The following is a 17,515-nucleotide window of genomic DNA, read 5'->3' as shown; positions in this document are numbered from 1 at the left end:
TGCTGTGTCCGAGCTATAACTGAAGTCTTGTCTAGATGATCCTGCAATGCTTCTTTAACCAGTGCTTCCATTAATTTCCCTGGAACAGAAGTTAAACTCACAGGTCTGTAATTACCTGTGCCTCCCTTTGATCCTCCTTTGTGGATTGGGGTCACATTTGCACATCTCCAGTCCATGGGTACCTCCCCTGAGTCCAGGGAACCTCTCATAATTATGGCTAAGGGTTTGCTTACTTTCTTTGCCACCTCCTTTAATAAAACTGGATAGATCCCATCCACCCCAGGTGCTTTCTTGTGTTTATGTTCAACAATTTCTCCTCCACTTTACTCTCAATTATTACAAGATTATGTAGCTTACTGCCAAAGTTGAATACACCTCTGGCATTCCCCTCTCTGAATAACTTCTCATGTGTGAATGTAGATGCAAAATATTCATTTAGTTTGTTAGTTACCTGAGAAGGATTATCAACAGTTAAACCATCAATATCCAGTGGACCATTCTGATTCGTCCCCTTCCTTCTAGAGTTTACATAGGTAAAGAACTCTTTGCTGTTCTTCTTTGCATCCTTTGCCAAAGATTTCTCGTAATCTGCCTTCGCCTACCTAACCTCCTTTGTAACTTGGTTAAAGACCAGCTTATATCTATCACAGGCTTCTGTGTCACCTGTTAATTTATATGTATCCCATGCATTTTTCTTCTGTCACAGGTCTAATTAGTTCATCTGATATCCATTTAGGCCTAAATTTTGAACAATATTTATTAGTTGGTATGAAAAGACTAGTAGCTTCCAAGATTATTTCTTTGAATGCTTCCTATTTTGAATTTGCTGTTGGTAACATCATCAGTTGGTTCCACCGTATAGAATTTAAATACTATCTCAGACCACCGTAGTCACCTTTACGAAAGCAAAAACCCTTCCCTTTACCCTTGATAGTAGTTACCTCTTTGAGTAAATCCCACTTCAGAACACTGTGATCACTGCCACCTAGTGGTTCCTGTATCTGCCGATTCTTAATGCATGAAGAATGACTACTGATAATCAAATCAAGAGTATTACTCCCTCTAGTTGCCTCCCGAACATGCTGATATAGAAAACAATCATCCAATAAATCGACAAAAGCCTTGCTAGTGTGTGAGTGAACAACCCACGAATTCCAGTCAATATCCAGGAAATTAAAATCCCCCATTATAAGACACTAATTTATTGCCCCACTATTTCTCTGCACAATTGCTCATTATACTCATCTGCTCATTATACTCATCAGATTCATTAGGCCTATAACACACACCTACTCTTATTTTTCCTTTCCCAGTGCTTATGTCACAAACAGATTCAACATTGCATTGTCCACCACCATCAATTGGATGCACTTCCTTAGATTTTATGTTTTTTAACTAACAGCATAACTCCTCCTCCCTTCCTGTCCTGTCTATCCTTTCTGTACTCCCCAAATTCCAGTTCTGCACCGCTTATGTCTGTGTGACACCATGTCTCTGATATCCCAACAATATCTGCCTTTGATGTCTTGACTAGCACTTCAAGCTCATCAAATTAATAACTATACTCCTAGCATTGGTGTACATGCAAGTATGCATGCGCCTGTTTCTACTCTTAGTTACACTAACACAGCCCATGTATTTACTTGTTCCACTATGACTCCCAGCAGACCTAGAAATCCCCACTGTGTTGGTTTTCCGGCTGCTGCTAAATTGCATGTCAATAGAAGTAGTGCAAGAATCACTTTTACCTCTGCCAGCGGCTACTGTTAATCTATTAGTCTGTGTATCCCCCCCAAGCTAGCAGTCTTCCACCCCACCTAACACTGCCTCGATAGCATCAGCAAATATTCTTGCACCCTTTCTTTTAAGTGTATCCCATTCCTGTAGAAGCAGTCTCTCCTGTTAACAAGCACAGACCAGGCTGAGAAAAATTCTACCCCTTGAGCCTTGCACAATCTCTCCAGGGCCGAATTGATCGACAAGGCTCTCATCATATACTTCCTCCTATCGTGTCTGGGCAGAAATGCAGACACTTTCAAATTCAACCCTAAATGTTTTATTGCAAACACTTTACATACATTGCTAATATTTGCAGTTTATAAATTCACCACTATCATCATATAAAAACTCTGTTCTCTCTCTCTCTCTACAGCTGGCTATTCTAATAACCAATAAAACATCATTTGGTGATGAATGGTACATATATCACATGGAATAAACATCTAACTAAAAAGCAGAGTTAAGAGTGCCAGTTACAATAGCTTTGTGTTTTGTGAATGATCTGCAGAAAACAATTTCTTTTCTTTTAAATATTTATTTTTACAAATTAGGCTTGCAATTGATTACAACAAATATTAAATATCAGTATGACACTTTTCTTTATTTTTAACATTGGTAAATGTTAAGCAATGCAATCTTCTGTAAGAAGCAATAATTAAGCCATACAATCTTCTGAAGTTACACAATCATTGTGTGATGTTTATAAAATACAACTCCTTGGCCTAATGGATGCCTATTAATATTACAGTGGACTTTTCATTTACTGGAAAAATAAATTTTCTTTAAGTCATTCTCTAAAAGAACACACAAAAATTATTCTCTTCTGTCAGTTTAAAGATAAAGCAATTGTTATAACCTCTATTTAATTAAAAAAAAAAAAAAAAAATCACAGATTGAACTCTGCCTTCCTTAAGATCTTGACTAAACATGCCTGAGAAAAAATCTCTTTGGAATGTAGAGAAATTTATCTGAAGACTTGCAGATATAAAAATAGAAAAGTTTTTACATATTTTAAGCTCTTCTTATTGACTCTGACAATACCTTTGCAAGTGAAAGAATATTTAAGTCAGAAATTCTCAAGATGCTAGACTGTAATGGTAGGTGATAAACTGCATCTTTGATGCAGTTCATTACTTACTGTTACCAGAATACATCAATGAACTGAAGGACAGAAGTATTATCACCTACCAAATAGTTCCTGATATGCTCCATAAAATGTGGCAGGAAATTTAACTTCACTGGGATGTTTGCTGCATCACATTGTGCACTTATACTGAGATCTGAAATATTAATGTATTTAGCTTTGTTGTCATTTCATTTGTTTTCCTTTCATATGAAAAATAAAGTTGTTATAAATATTTCAAGTCATAAAATAACTTTGTAATGAACCCATGTACACGTGCAAAGTTCATGATTTTAATTCCGAATTACATAAATTTGGTATGTAACATTTAAGCCTCAATACAAAATTGTATTTTATTAATTTTCTTGTAAATTATATTAACTGAATAAACTTATTTTGGACTTATAAGTAAAAAAAAAAAAAAAGCACTTACTATCAAAGGAGAGATGTAATCATTCATCCCACGATTGTAAATATATATTATTGCATCATATAAGCCATGTGCCCAACACAAAGTCATCACCTAAAAAATCATCACACACTGTATCACTTCATGTATGATATTCATGTTACTATTAATAAAGTAAAATTTTTAATAAGATCAAATGTTCAGAAATTAATAATATAATTATTTCAGTTCTAAATCCACATGTAGAAAAATGTATTATCTAAACAAAATAGTACTGCAAATTTCTGCAGTGCTATTTATTTATTTTGATTTATTTACTATTTTATTTATTATTTTTTAATAAATTATTTATTATTTTTATTTTATTCTATTACATTTTATTTTTAAATAAAATAGCACTGCAAAAAAACTGTCATAAAATAGGAATGAAAGTAAGAGTACGACATCAATGAATTATTTTTGAATATTTTTAAATTAAAAAAAAGACAAAGCTACATTACAGATAATGTTTCCTCTAGGCAGCATTGACCATACACTGCTATTTTTGTCTCTACAAAATCACAAAATAGTGACATTTTGCCATGCACAAGTCAGAAATATCATAATAGTTCCCAGGACATCTGTCAAACTCAGTACTTGTCAGCAATACTAAACCAGCATCACGTGTTTTGTGTAGGAAACTTCTTTTTAGGCATAAAAATTATTATTGTACATAGCAGGCTATTTGCTTTTGCTGTTAACATTCACTGTGTTCAGTACATTTGTGGTTCTCATATTTTATTTTGCCTTTTCATAAAAATTGACAGTATTTAACAAATTTGATTTTGCTGTTTTTTCACAACATAACTAACTATCACTGCTGCTCAAGGTATTAAAAAAAAATTAAGAGGAAATATTGATTACAGACCTCCTATTATAGATTTTTATTCATTCCTTACCTTGTTTTTATAATTACATGGACATTCAAAATTTTACTGCAAAATCATACTGCATTTTGATAAGCTGAATAAAATGAATGTGATGGTGCAAAGGCTGTCTTTTGAATGGCAGAAAAAGTGTTAAAATATTAAAAAGTAAATGAAAAAAGTGTTAAAAATGTTAAAGTACTAGAAATTGAGAACACAGTGAAAATGCAGCACATGAGGGTGTGTGTGTTTGGATTTTATCTGTTGCCTTTCCTAATAATATCATCAAATTTGATGCCAGAAATACTATAATGAAATATGTATAATGATAAGAGCAAAAGATGGAACAGCACCAAATAGTGAAGAGAACAATGTGGAGATACTGGCAAGACTGTTGACCTGATGATGATGTACCAGCAAGTCTGCAATAGGTAAATCAAGGGTCCACTGTATTCTAATAGATATTTTTCTTGTAGCCATATAATCTTCACCACTTACAGGCAAAGAATAATAATGATCGGAACCACAATGGATTCTTGTGAACATTAAGCAGTCCAGAAAAGTTAAAATTGAATGTCCCCAACTTTTTGAGCTACAGTTAATTCCCATCATTTACTAAATAGGAAGAATACATATAAATCTTACCAAAACTTTTGCCTAATAAAAGAATCTGTTGTGATTCTATTAATCTCCAGTGGCATTAATTTTAGTATACTAGCAACAAAATTAAAAAAAAAAAAAATTAAAAATGTTAACTTTTTAAGTACTTTCAAATATGGGCATCCATTTCTATCTACATCACATTATTTTTTTTAATTAGTCGTAATCCTTTGTTTTTATGGAAATAATGAACTATTCACATCTTACTTTTCCACAGAATTCTGTCTTTGTTTTGATTTTACCAGCTTTGTGACCCCTGAGATTTGACCATAAGACAGTTGGGAAATATATATTAATATTTCTTTTTGGATAACAAGATGGCTTGACTAAAGATGTTTGTTCTTATTATATATCAATATAATTTCAGAATTAAGAATAAAATTTTAAACTATGACTTGCATTTTTTCCAAAAAAAAAATTGGAAATGGTGACCATTTTTTGCCCACTAGATGGCAATAAACTAGTCTAAAAACTGAATACTCTGCATGAGATCTAAAACAACCTTTACGCTATTTGCTATATCAACCAACTTCCTTGCCAAATTTGTTGGATAATTAAGGGGTGGTGTACAGTTCATAAACAGTACACCCCCCTTTTTTCTTTTTAGGCTTACCACTGAAATCGTTGGAAATTAGGTGGTGGAGCCTGCCAGAGTACTTAAATAATCTACTAGGTGCCTGACCTGCTTCCTTGTGGCAAAGTGTGGGTCCCAATAGGGGTCCAACGGCTAAATGGTCAGAGAACATAATGCTACACAACAGTTTTTAAACATTTAAAAAGTGCCCCACACACTTTTTAAATCTCTGGCCTCCACAGAGTTCTGTGTCACTCACAACAAATACAACGTGGAGATGGGGGGAACCCCTGGTGCCGTCAGACAACTAACACACTGTACTTTAAGACTAGATTTTACTTTACAGTACAACTGACCTTTGTAGCATTTACCAGGCCGACAGCCAACCCTGTAAACTGCCCTTGGAGGATGGAGCAGGAAATATTTAAGAATTTAAAAATGTTTTTCTTATCAGTTACCAATAATAATGACACCTTAAATTTAATGAATTACAATTGGATGATTAAAAAATGCTATAAACATGCTTATATAACAACAAATTCTCCACGGAAAATTTAAGAAGGATACCTGCAAGCATTTCAAAAGGCTAATATAATTTAATAATTCTTATTTGTTAAGTTATTTCTAGTTATAATAAATCAAATCAAATATTTCCTTTCATGGAGACCTTCAGTCTTGAATTAACATAAATGGAAAAATAACTTAATACATCAGCCACCTCTTTTTGGTTTATAAAGAAACATGACTATCAAACCAAGTTTCTTTAAGCCAAAATAAGAAAATAAATTTCATCTAATGACACCTTTACATGACATTAATCTTGTTTAATAAGCAGCACTTATCATTTTATGTCTTTGATTTTCTAGTCTCTTTGTAAACAGTATCATAACAATGTAGTGTGTGTGTGTGTGTGTGTGTGTGTGTGTGTGTGTGTGTGTGTGTGTGTGTGTGTGTGTGTGCATGCAACCTAATGCAAATTTAATAAGTTACATAATTAATTTTTACAAGGTAAATATTATTCTCCCTCGTTTTCTAATTGTAATAAGAAGCACTTATTATTTTGTCTTTGATTTGCTGGTGTCTCTTTGTAAACAGTATCACAACAATGCAGTGTGTGCGTGTGTGTGTGCTGATGCACACAGGGCCATAGGTGTCCCCTAAAATAGGTGCTGCTAGATGCACTACTACATAAATATGTGTGTTAAGATACAATGTGAATTAGACACCATTACAAGGTTTTGCCTCAGGTGACATAAATGCTAGTGCCAGCCCTGGGCACACACACACACACACACACACACACACACACATGCCTACTGCAAATTTAATAAGTTACAATTTTACTAGGTATATATTATTCTCCCTCATTTTCTCAGAGTAAGGAACTTGTGGTTTCTCTCAAGATTACAATCTAAACATTACCTAATTTAGGAAATTTTTAGACTGTAAATTTCAGATTATTTAGGAATAAGAATTATTAAATTATATTAGTCTCAATAAATTAGTAAAAAGAAAACTGAAAATTGATACTGAATAAATTACTATTTTCTTCTGAAAGCAAAATAAAATATGCAGTATATGAGTAGAATGAGAAACACTTATTTTAATACTACTACTTTTGATGACTACAAAATGTTTTATGTAAGTACAAGAGGTGTCAGAAATAAATAAGGTACATACCTGATGGATGTCTAGACAAGATATATCTAGACGCACAAGACAAGCTTCTAACGACTGGAAGTTTTCTCGCTCAGCATACTGAGTAACAAAGTCCTTGGCAATTGATGGACTGAGGACTGTTAGCCTACAGTCTAAAATATAAGATTCCAAACTTTCTAAAAATACTCCATATGCAATTGGATCTGTTTTAAATCTTTCATACATCTTCCCAAAGAGGAACTCCCTGGAAATACCAAAATAAATTTTTTAAACTGATTAAATCTACATACACTGGCCATAAAAACACGAACCTTTGTATTAAGATAGTCACAGATAGAAAAAATGCAGATAAATGTGAATAAATGCAAATAGATGTAAAGAAAATTGTGATGTGGGGTGATGATATGATGCCCTCATTGAGTATAAATACTGCACGAGCAGTATTTATACTCGGTGAGGGCAATGTGAATTCAGAATGGGGGAAATGCGTGATCTATCAGACTTTAAGGTCTTATCATGGATGCACATTTTGCAGGAACCACAATTCAAGAAACAAAAAACAACTAGTTTCTAAAAAGCATCCATTTCAAAGGTTTTTAATGACTGAAAAGCAAGTGGTTCTTCCATATCTAAAGGCATAAATGTGGCAGAAAAACAATTCTTCAAGAGCAACATCATCATACTTTAAGCAGGACTTACAGAAAAATAGGACACCCAGTGTGTAGCAAATAACATCTGCATTTAAACAAGCCAGGAATTGCCCTATTTCAACCTGTACCATGTGCAGGAAATTGAATTTAGGTATTAGCAGTCACCTGACTATTCGGAAGCCACTTGTTTCAGAGAAAAACAGAAAAATCAGTTTGCAGTGGTGTCAAGAACATCATGATTAAACAGTGGAACAATGGAAGAAAGTCATGTGGTCAGACGAATCATGATACCCTGTTTTGCACTGATGGTAGGCAGAGAGTGTGGCGAGAAACTCACAAAGCAACGGACCCTGCTTGCCTTTTTGAGACAAACCAAGCATCTGAAGGTGGTACTGTGGTATGGGGAATGTTTTCGTTGGCATGAACTGGGTCCGCTGATACTGGTGAAAGGTCGAATGTCATCCAGAGAGTACCTGAATTTTGTATCAGATCTACTGCACTCTACAATGCAATGTTACACTTTTTTTTCGAAGGTGATGGCCACTTTATGGATGACTAGGCAACAGGGCATTGTGCCAGAATTGTGAAAGAATGGTTCAGAGAACATGACGTGGATTTCCACCATCTTCCCTGGACCCCCCCCCCCCCCCCAACCAACATTCACCTAATCTTGATCCTATTGAGAATGTGGGGTATACTGGAGAGAGAGAGAGAGAGCTATTAAGCAACAAAATACACTATCTTCAACTTTGCTGCAGCTATGTGATATTTTGCTGGAAGAATATTATGATTAGACAAAAATGCACTAAAATACTTTATAGAATCCACGCTGCACACACTTGCTGCTATTCAAAACAAAGCTATCCCAATTCAATACTGAATCAAGGTTTGTATTTTTTTGGCCAGTGTGTGTGTATAAAACCTTAAGCAACTCTTATTAAATGTACTTCATTTGAACTATAACTGTACTATACAAAATGTGTTGTGCATTCCACAAACTGAACAGACAAAACAATAAAGAGCCTAGAGTCAAAAAAGCAAAGTGCCAAACAGTACAAAGAAAAAATTATAAAAATATCATAAACTCTCTTTAAAAATTTTGATGTAATTATATCATCTACATCTATTCATTTATTGCTTGTTCCTATATCCAGATATGAATTCCAGAAAATTGTAGCAACCATAAGTGCAAAAATGGATAACAGTGGCTAACAAAAATGGATAACAATTTTCAAAGATTTTTTGGTGTTGCCATCGATTTCAATTGTGATTATTATTAAAACTACATGCAAACAAAGATAACAGATGGAAGAGCCCCTACTGGAAAATTAAGACAATTTCTACATAAATGAGCACATTACAACAGCCTTTTCGAAGTGACTTTGAAAATGTAAATATATATATGTATATCATGGTTTTTTTTTTTTTTTTTGTTAGTTGTTGGCACATCGGCTTCTGTGGCCATATTGCACCTCCCCAAGTTTTTGCATTTTCTACTCTGATCCAAGCCTGAGGCAGGATTCAAACCCATGACCTTTGGGTTGCCAGGCAGGCACTTTACCCACCTGGCTAGCCCAGTCAGCTATATATCATGTAAGACCTAGAGATGTAAATATGTACTCCTCAAAGGTTTAACAAAAAACACCAAGGAACGACTATTACAAAGTTGGTAGCTTTTCATCTGATGGCAGGCAGCCCCAATTAGCAACCTAGTTGCACTGGGCAAATGGAGCATAGTAATATAATATGAGAGGATGATGTGTTTATTTGAGGAGTCTTGGTAACATGTTACTTTTAAACATATTCCCCTTTGGATTCAATACACTTTTTCAACCAATGCTGCAATGTGTTGATTCCAGCTGTGAAGAAAGTTTTCTCTTGGGCTTTCAGGAATGCATCCACTGAAGTAGTGATGTCATAGTCAGTGGGAAAATGGATGCCAGCCAGGTATTGTTTCAAATTAGGAAATAAGCGAAAGTCTGATGGTGCTAGATCTAGTGAATGTGGGGAATGGTCTGAGATTTCAAAGCTGTACTCATGTAGTGCAAACATAACAATGACAGACTTGTAAGCAGGTGTGCTGTCCTGGTGGAACACGACTCCTCCACTGAGTTTTCTTTGGCATTTGTCTTTGATGTTTTCAAACAAATGCTCACAAGGTTTGCGTAATATACCCCTGTGGCCATCTAGCAATGCAACCTTAAATAAACTTTTATCAGAAAACTTAAGACTAAATCAGAAGAGTTCGCATGTATCTGTAATTTCCTACATTTTTATTCATAAAGAAGTTTGAACACTTAGATCAGCTACTTAATACCCTTTATAGTTTATTTCCAAACTCAAACTAACTTTTCTTCTTTGATTATCTATTCTACTGATGTTCTTTGGAATAATTTTCTTTCCTTCCTTAAAAGGAAATTACAGTCTAAAGAATTCAAGTCAATATCAAATGTATGTGCTGTCCTCTCAACCCATACACAGTGCTAGTTGTACTTCAGGTTTCAATAATCTTTCATGTTAAGGGTTAGAAGGAAATGGAAAAAATACTCAATAATTAGCAGAGAAACAATGAAAATCCTAACATCATATCATAATCAGCATATAAACTAGGACTCTAAACAACAAGTTGCAGTTCTATTTTAAGCAGGCATCACCTTGTTTCAGGTGGCAGATCAAATTAACACATGCCTATAAAAATAAATTTACATCTGTGTAAATTTTGTTTGAATCAGACTGTAAACACAATTTGGGAGCGGGGATCATTCACATATACACGTGGCGATTGCATTCATTCTTTACATAATGTATGCTAAAAACTAGATCTAAAGAAATCAACATAGACCTTCAGCATAACATATTTAGACCTGTCAAATAGGGGGAGGAGAGAATATGTGACAGCTTGGCCAGCAACATATGAGAAGGATGAATCCATCCAGCAAAGCCATTATACTGGAAGAGCAGTCATATGAATGTTCTGCCCCTTCAACCATTTTGAACACCTAAAATTGAGATATAAATAAAGAACCAATGTATAAAATGTGCAGCAATAAGGACTACAAGAGAAAAACTGACTTCAGTTTTTACAATAAAATTAGTTGCACAATTATCATGAAAGATAGCTGCTTTATTACTGCCAGACCTATAATATTAGTGCATCCCTGAATGCACTAATATTATAAGTGTCATGTCCATTTTCCCATATTTAAAGATATATTGCAAGGATATGTGCCAAAAATAAAATTCCATGCCTTTGTTAGAGTAACTTTGATCCATTACATGTTTAATGTCTACTTACTCTACACTTTACATAAATATTTTTAAAACTAATCTCTTTGTAGAAGGTAGTTTTAGAAATTATCCATAAATACAATCATTGCCGGTTTTAATTTGATTTCCCATATCACATCTTTTCTGTATAAGTGAAAATAGTGCTCTACAATAAAAGTATAGTAGCATAAATAGCATAGTATTAACAATTAATAATCTTTTTATAATGCATGCCATCATTATTCAGTGCAGTTTATTTTAATACACTTAATTTTGGCACATATTTTAATTATCTTCCTAATACTTCCTGAGTTACCTTCCAAAGTTACCTTAAAATATTTCTTAGAGAAATCTTTAAACCAAATACTGAAATTTTTGAAATAAATAAATATGACTAGGTCTAGCATTCCAATTAAATAAAATTTATCAAATTTATTTAATGCAATCCATTTTCATGATATGAAGTATTTTTGAAAGAAACAAGAATATTTCTTAAGGAAATTGATATTAATAGAACAGACACATGTTTAACGGTCCTTGAGGTTGTCACAGACATTCTCTCAGATATGCCAGACAAGCTGTACTTGCTACCTGGGAGCCTAAAACGCTGATGGAACTGATATTCGGGTGATACTCAAGTCAAGTGGACCCAATTTCGGTGAAGTCTGGATGGTCTATGACAGCTAAATCCTCTGCTTGCACCTTCACGATGGTGGGACTGTTAGTAATCCTGGGTATAACTTCCATGCACAAGTACATGGTGGGTGGCCACCCAGGTGTGAACCAACATAAGCAGGGGTCGAGGTGTGGTGCCCACACCACACCACATGGAGGAACGCCGCCCCTCTATGTTACCAGGCAGTACTAGGTAGTAGATGACTCTCATCAACCGGTGAAATACCACCACTTTCCTTATTGGAGGCTTGAAGTGGTGGAACCCATGTTTAGTCTCTACAGCTAAGGTCCGGCCAACCCTTCCCTATCTCTTCCATCATGCAGTATGATTGATGACTTTTGAGGTTATGATGAATGTGGTGGCGAGATCCAATATTCCTTACATTTCGAGGGTACAGCTCTAAAACGGTGTTCGCAGGCCGGCCGCTAGTTAGTACACCGGACCAAACCTATTGGTAACTCTCTAGGAGGCTTCCGGATCAGCTAGTGTATAATCTTGCTACCTCTACTCTGCCAGATAGTGACTGGAGGGAGTCCGAGTAGTGTGTATACAGGGAGCATTGTCGAGGCCATGTTATGTCAAGGATCTGGGTATATTCTTACCACATGTACGCCATATCCAAAAATTTCATTACTTCATACAGCATGCCCCACCCACTTTTTCTTACTATTGAATACACCATGAATTGTCAAACTAATAGAGAAAGCTTATCTGCGAAAAGATCTAAACCTCCCAAGGACTTCCTAATTCATTTCACAACTATACGTGGTCTCAATTCTAATCTCAACGATGTCCATTTCCACTTGCAGTCTTCCAAACCCCACGTACTTTTTCTGACAAAATCTCAGTTATCAGTTGATTCAACTACTGCCCATCTTAGATGTCCAAATTAATCGCTGTATGATTCCTTTCGCCTCAAAGGTGGTACTTGTGCATATGTCCGTTCTGATATTCCCTGTCAAAGACTTGGCAATTTGGAATCTCCTCTCTTTGATCTTCTCTGGCTTAAAATCCCTCTACCTCATTGTGTCAAATTCATCTGTTGTCTCTACCGTTACTCCACTAATCACTTGGAGCTCTTTGACTTCCTCTCTTTGCAACTTGACTTTCTCCAGTCCAACTTTCGTAACAGTGAGGTAATTTTCCTTGGTCATTTTAATGTTCACAACTCCAGCTGGCTTCCGTTTTCTAGTCACACCAATGCAGCAGGTCGAGATGCTGAGGCTTTTGCAATTACTAATGACCTAACACAGATTGTTCATTTACCTACAAGAATACCGGACAATCCTAATCATACAGCTAATACACTTGATCTTTATCTCACAAACAACCCTTCTAAGTACAAGGTCAAAGTGAGAGGTCCTTTAGGCACTTCAGATCACAACTTGGTGATTGTCTCTTCTCCAATGGAACCTTTATCTCATGGCTATTCCCAACCTCGTGTTGTTTGGCATTACAAGAATGCAAAATGGGATGACCTGCGACTTTTCTTCTTTTCCTTGGTCAGATTACTGTTTCAAAACTTCTGATGTCAACGTTTGCTCAGATCGTGTCAGTGAAATTATTCTTGCAGGAATGGAATCCTTTATCCCACACTCCACTTTAAAATCTCATCCTTTATCTAAACCTTGGTTTTCCACTAATGTGCTTGTAATTGGCTTGTTTCTAATTCTTCAGTTTCATTTTCTGCCTACACCAAAGCTCTCAACAATTGTCAACAATTAGTCCCATTTATGGACTAATTCAATGGAAAGGTTTGGTGAAACACAAGTAGTTGCTCTTGACATCTCAAAGGCTTTCGATCGTGTTTGGCATAAAGGTCTTCTAAACAAGCAGTGTTCTAAACAGTTATTAATCAGTCCAAACTAGAGTTTGAACAGGCTAAGAGTAGAAAACTTGCTTCTTGCCCTAATGGTAGCCGAGCATTCTGGTCTCTTGCCAAAGCTATTGGCCGCAACTTTTGCCCATCTCTGCTCCCACCTCTGTCCAAACCAGATGGTTCTGTTGTCACTTCAGCCAAGGATAAAGCTGACCTGCTAGCATCCCATTTTTCTTCCAGTTCATGTATTAATGATCTTGGTAAAACACCTCCCACCATTCCTAACACGCTCCATTCAATTCCTCCTGTGGTCTTCCGTCAAAAAGATATCAGAAGGATTTTGATGAATCTTGATGCTAAAAAAGGTCCAGGTCCTCATGGTATTTCTCCACTTGTTCTCAAAACCTGTGCTCCTGAACTTACTCCTATTCTTTGCCGCCTTTTTTCACTTTCTTATTCCAAAGGTGTTTTTCCTTCTGCTTGGAAATTTGCTCATATCCAGCCAGTTCCTAAAAAGGGTAACAAATCCCTCCCATCCAATTATCGTCCCATTGCAATTACTTCTACTCTTTCTAAAGTAATGGAGAAATCAATTAACCGCCAACTCTTAAACTACCTAGAAACCTTCCGTCTGATCAACGATCGCCAGTATGGATTCCGTCAGTGTCGATCCACTGGTGATATTCTGGCTTATGTTACCCATTTATGGACTAATTCAATGAAAAGGTTTGGTGAAACAAAAGTAGTTGCTCTTGACATCTCAAAGGCTTTCGATCGTGTTTGGCATAAAGGTCTTCTAAACAAGCTTCCATCTTATGGTTTGCCAACTGTTTTTAGTAATTGGTTATCCAGTTTTCTCTCTGATCGCTCACTGAGGGTGATGGTAGACGGCTCTCTGTCTTCTAACTTCTCCACTAATGCCGGTGTCTCCCAAGGTTCAGTTCTATCCCCCACTCTTTTCCTCTTGTATATCAATGACCTTCTTCCATTGACTGGAAATCCTATCCATAGTTTTGCTGATGATAGCACATTGCATTCCACTTTCCATTTTGAGAAACCTTGTCCTGCTCAATCAGCTTCAACTTCTCGAAAATCTGCTGCCAATTCCTTAAATGCTGATCTTCAGGTAATTCTCCAGTGGGGCAAAGACAACTTAGTTGATTTCAACCCTTCTAAAACTCAGTCTTGTCTTATATCTCGCAAAAAGGATTCTTCTGCTCCTGTGCTTATCTTTAGTGACACTCTGATTTCTATGCAAAATGATATATCTCTTTTGGGGATTACCCCTAATCTCTCTTGGCACAAGCACATTACAGATATTGCTTCCTCTGCATCTAAAAAACTTGGTTTTCTCTTTCGCTCTCGCCTTTACTTTTCTTCCAAACAGCTGCTCACTCTGAATAAATCGCAAATCCGCCCTGCCATGGAATTTTGTTCCCACATCTGGGGTGGTGCCCCCAAAACCTCTCTCAGGCTTCTTGATTCCATTCAGAAGAGGGCAGTTAGGTTAATTAATGATTCATCTCTAACAGAGTCTCTCCACTCGCTTTCTCATAGACGCACTGTTTCTGCTGCATGCCTCTTCTACAGATACTTCCATGGGCACTGTTCTTCTGAATTGGCTTCTATAATTCCCACTCTCTTTCAAAACAGTCCGAACACGTGCCGTCACCAGCCAACATCCATTTACTGTCCAACTTCAAACGCACAGAACCAACTTTTCATCTTCCTCATTTATTCATTCAACTGCCGTTTTCTGGAACAACCTCCCTTCATACGTATTTCCTGAAAATTACAATTACTTCAGGAAAATTACAATTTCCTGAAGTTCAAGTCCAATGTCAACAAATATCTTCTTTCGTCTTCTCAACCTCCAACCCAAGCACGGTACTAAGTACTATAGGTTCTAATACCTCTCGTGTTTGGGGTTCACATAAAAAAAAAAAAAAAAAAACATCAAAACAGTTAAGCCTTCAAAATACCCTTACCTTTTGTTAACTGCTAAACAGTAATCTACCAAAAGTGGTACTGTATCCTTATAATGACTTATTAAAACCTCAATTTTCCCATGCTCGGGACACAACTGTGTCATTGATAAGTCAACATAGTTGCTGAGTAGCTCAACTATCTTAGAAGCCACTTGTTCCTGTCGCTGATGCTTTTTGCCTACAAGTCCTAAAATAACAATGATATATGCATTTATCAATTTTACTTATTGTAATCAATTGCTGAAATATTTTCTAATAAATATTTAAACCTTAAATATTTTCATAACACTAATTTGAAAAATACTCTCATAATGATTTACAAAATTAAAAACACTATTATGCCACATTAAAGGAACTGTAACAAGTAATGCTGAGAAGATGTAAGCTGCTACCTTCATTCAAGCAACCATTAAAATCAAGCTACCAGATAAAATAAATAAAGTTAAAACTAAAAGTAGAGAACAGATAAGCAGGGGCACACATTCACCTAGACAAGCACAGAGACATGGTCTCCTGCTTAAGGAGTGATGTAACTGCTGTCAATTACAATATATTTTTGAAGAGGTAGTGCACAATTCTAGAAACAATAAAATGAAACTCTTCAGGAACCATTTGACATAAATTGCTATGGTCTTTTTTTAAAATTGTAATCATATTAGATATAGTGAGATAACTGCACTCACCTTTAAGAATTTTGCATTAAATTGTAAGTTATTAGGGTATAGGATAAGCTTGCTTATTCTGTGTATGCAGCTGAAACCTTAAGTTTTGACTTTAGCAATGTTAATTAATCCCACAGTAAATTTTTTTTGCATGGGATTTGCCATTGGGGTTAATTAACAACCTGTGAATGTTGATTTTTTAAAATTTCATTTTGATAAAAGAAAACTGAAGTGCTAACTAATTTTTCTTTTTGAAATATATATGTATGTATGCACATATTAATAAATAAATATCATTTATGAAAAATATTTATTGACTATGTAGAAAAATATATTCCAATTGAGCAGTAAAAAAACATGTTTAAGCAAGGAAAATTAACATATTGAAAATGAAATTTGGTCCATAAGTACACTGGCGTTCAAAGAAAGTGCATCACCCCTTAAAACTAATTGTCGTCCGAATAACATAAGTATATGGCAATATTTCTTACAGATTGCATCAGATAAGATTGACACGCATAGGTGATGATTAATATTGCATCAGCTGTTACTTTCAGCTATATAAGCATACTTTGCAAGAGTTGCAGTCATTCCTTGTTTGCGCAGGATGGCGAGTTACGTGCAGTTGAAGCCATGAAGAAAGAGTGCTACTGTTGCTTTACGTGAAGAAGGATGTTCTTCCCATCATATTGCTCATAGTGTCTTGTAATTAGTCGACAGTGAGTAGATTTCTTTCCAAACTAAAGAATATTGGTTCTGCTGATAGGAAAAAAGGAACCGGACACAAACGAATCTCTACACCGAAACGAATCTCTACTCAAAAACCGTAAAGCTTCTTTGTCTGAGTTGAAAAGAGAATGGGAAGAACATACACGAGTGGTAGCAAGTGCAGTAAACGCCTCTTCAAAAATGGACTTGTAGCCTGTCGTCCTAAGAAGAAGCCCCTCCTCACACAAAAAAATGAAAAAGATCCAATTAATTTGGTGTAAGGAGCATGTCAAATGGACCCCTGAGCAGTGGAAGTCAGTTATTTTCTTGGATGAGAAGAAATTCAACCTGCATGGCTCTGATGGGAAACAAACTATATCTGCAATAAGACCTCTGAGGTTGGGATTATTCATACCACCAATTTTAAAAACACACACCAACCGTTTATGACTGATTTAATAATGAAATAAAATAAAATGATAGAAAAGACTGTAAAATAATATTTACAAAAAACTTTTAATTATTTACAAAAAACTAAACTATAACAAAAATAAAATAAGTAAATAAGTTAAAATGCATTAAAATATAAATATAAAAGCGATAAAAAGACGATAAAAAACACTATTAGAGCTTTCG

The 17,515-nt window shown here is 35.5% G+C and overlaps 1 protein-coding gene across 1 annotated transcript in view; it reads right to left on the bottom strand.

Annotated features, from left to right (window-relative positions):
• Vps8 (vacuolar protein sorting 8) overlaps positions 1-17,515 on the bottom strand; it is a 286,412-nt gene that overhangs the window by 143,203 nt on the left and 125,694 nt on the right. Inside the window, exons 19-21 of the mRNA XM_090380461.1 lie at positions 15,510-15,696; positions 7,131-7,353; positions 3,336-3,425 (exon numbers count right to left, since the gene is read on the bottom strand). Coding sequence (XP_090236587.1) covers positions 3,336-3,425; positions 7,131-7,353; positions 15,510-15,696 — 500 coding nt within the window. The remainder of the gene's footprint in view (positions 1-3,335; positions 3,426-7,130; positions 7,354-15,509; positions 15,697-17,515) is intronic.

The sequence above is a fragment of the Mastigoproctus giganteus genome, chromosome 8, assembly GCF_048544385.1.
Source record: "Mastigoproctus giganteus isolate SK-2022 chromosome 8, ASM4854438v1, whole genome shotgun sequence".
In the NCBI taxonomy this organism is placed as follows: domain Eukaryota; kingdom Metazoa; phylum Arthropoda; class Arachnida; order Uropygi; family Thelyphonidae; genus Mastigoproctus; species Mastigoproctus giganteus.
This window is presented reverse-complemented; position numbering and strand designations above follow the sequence as displayed.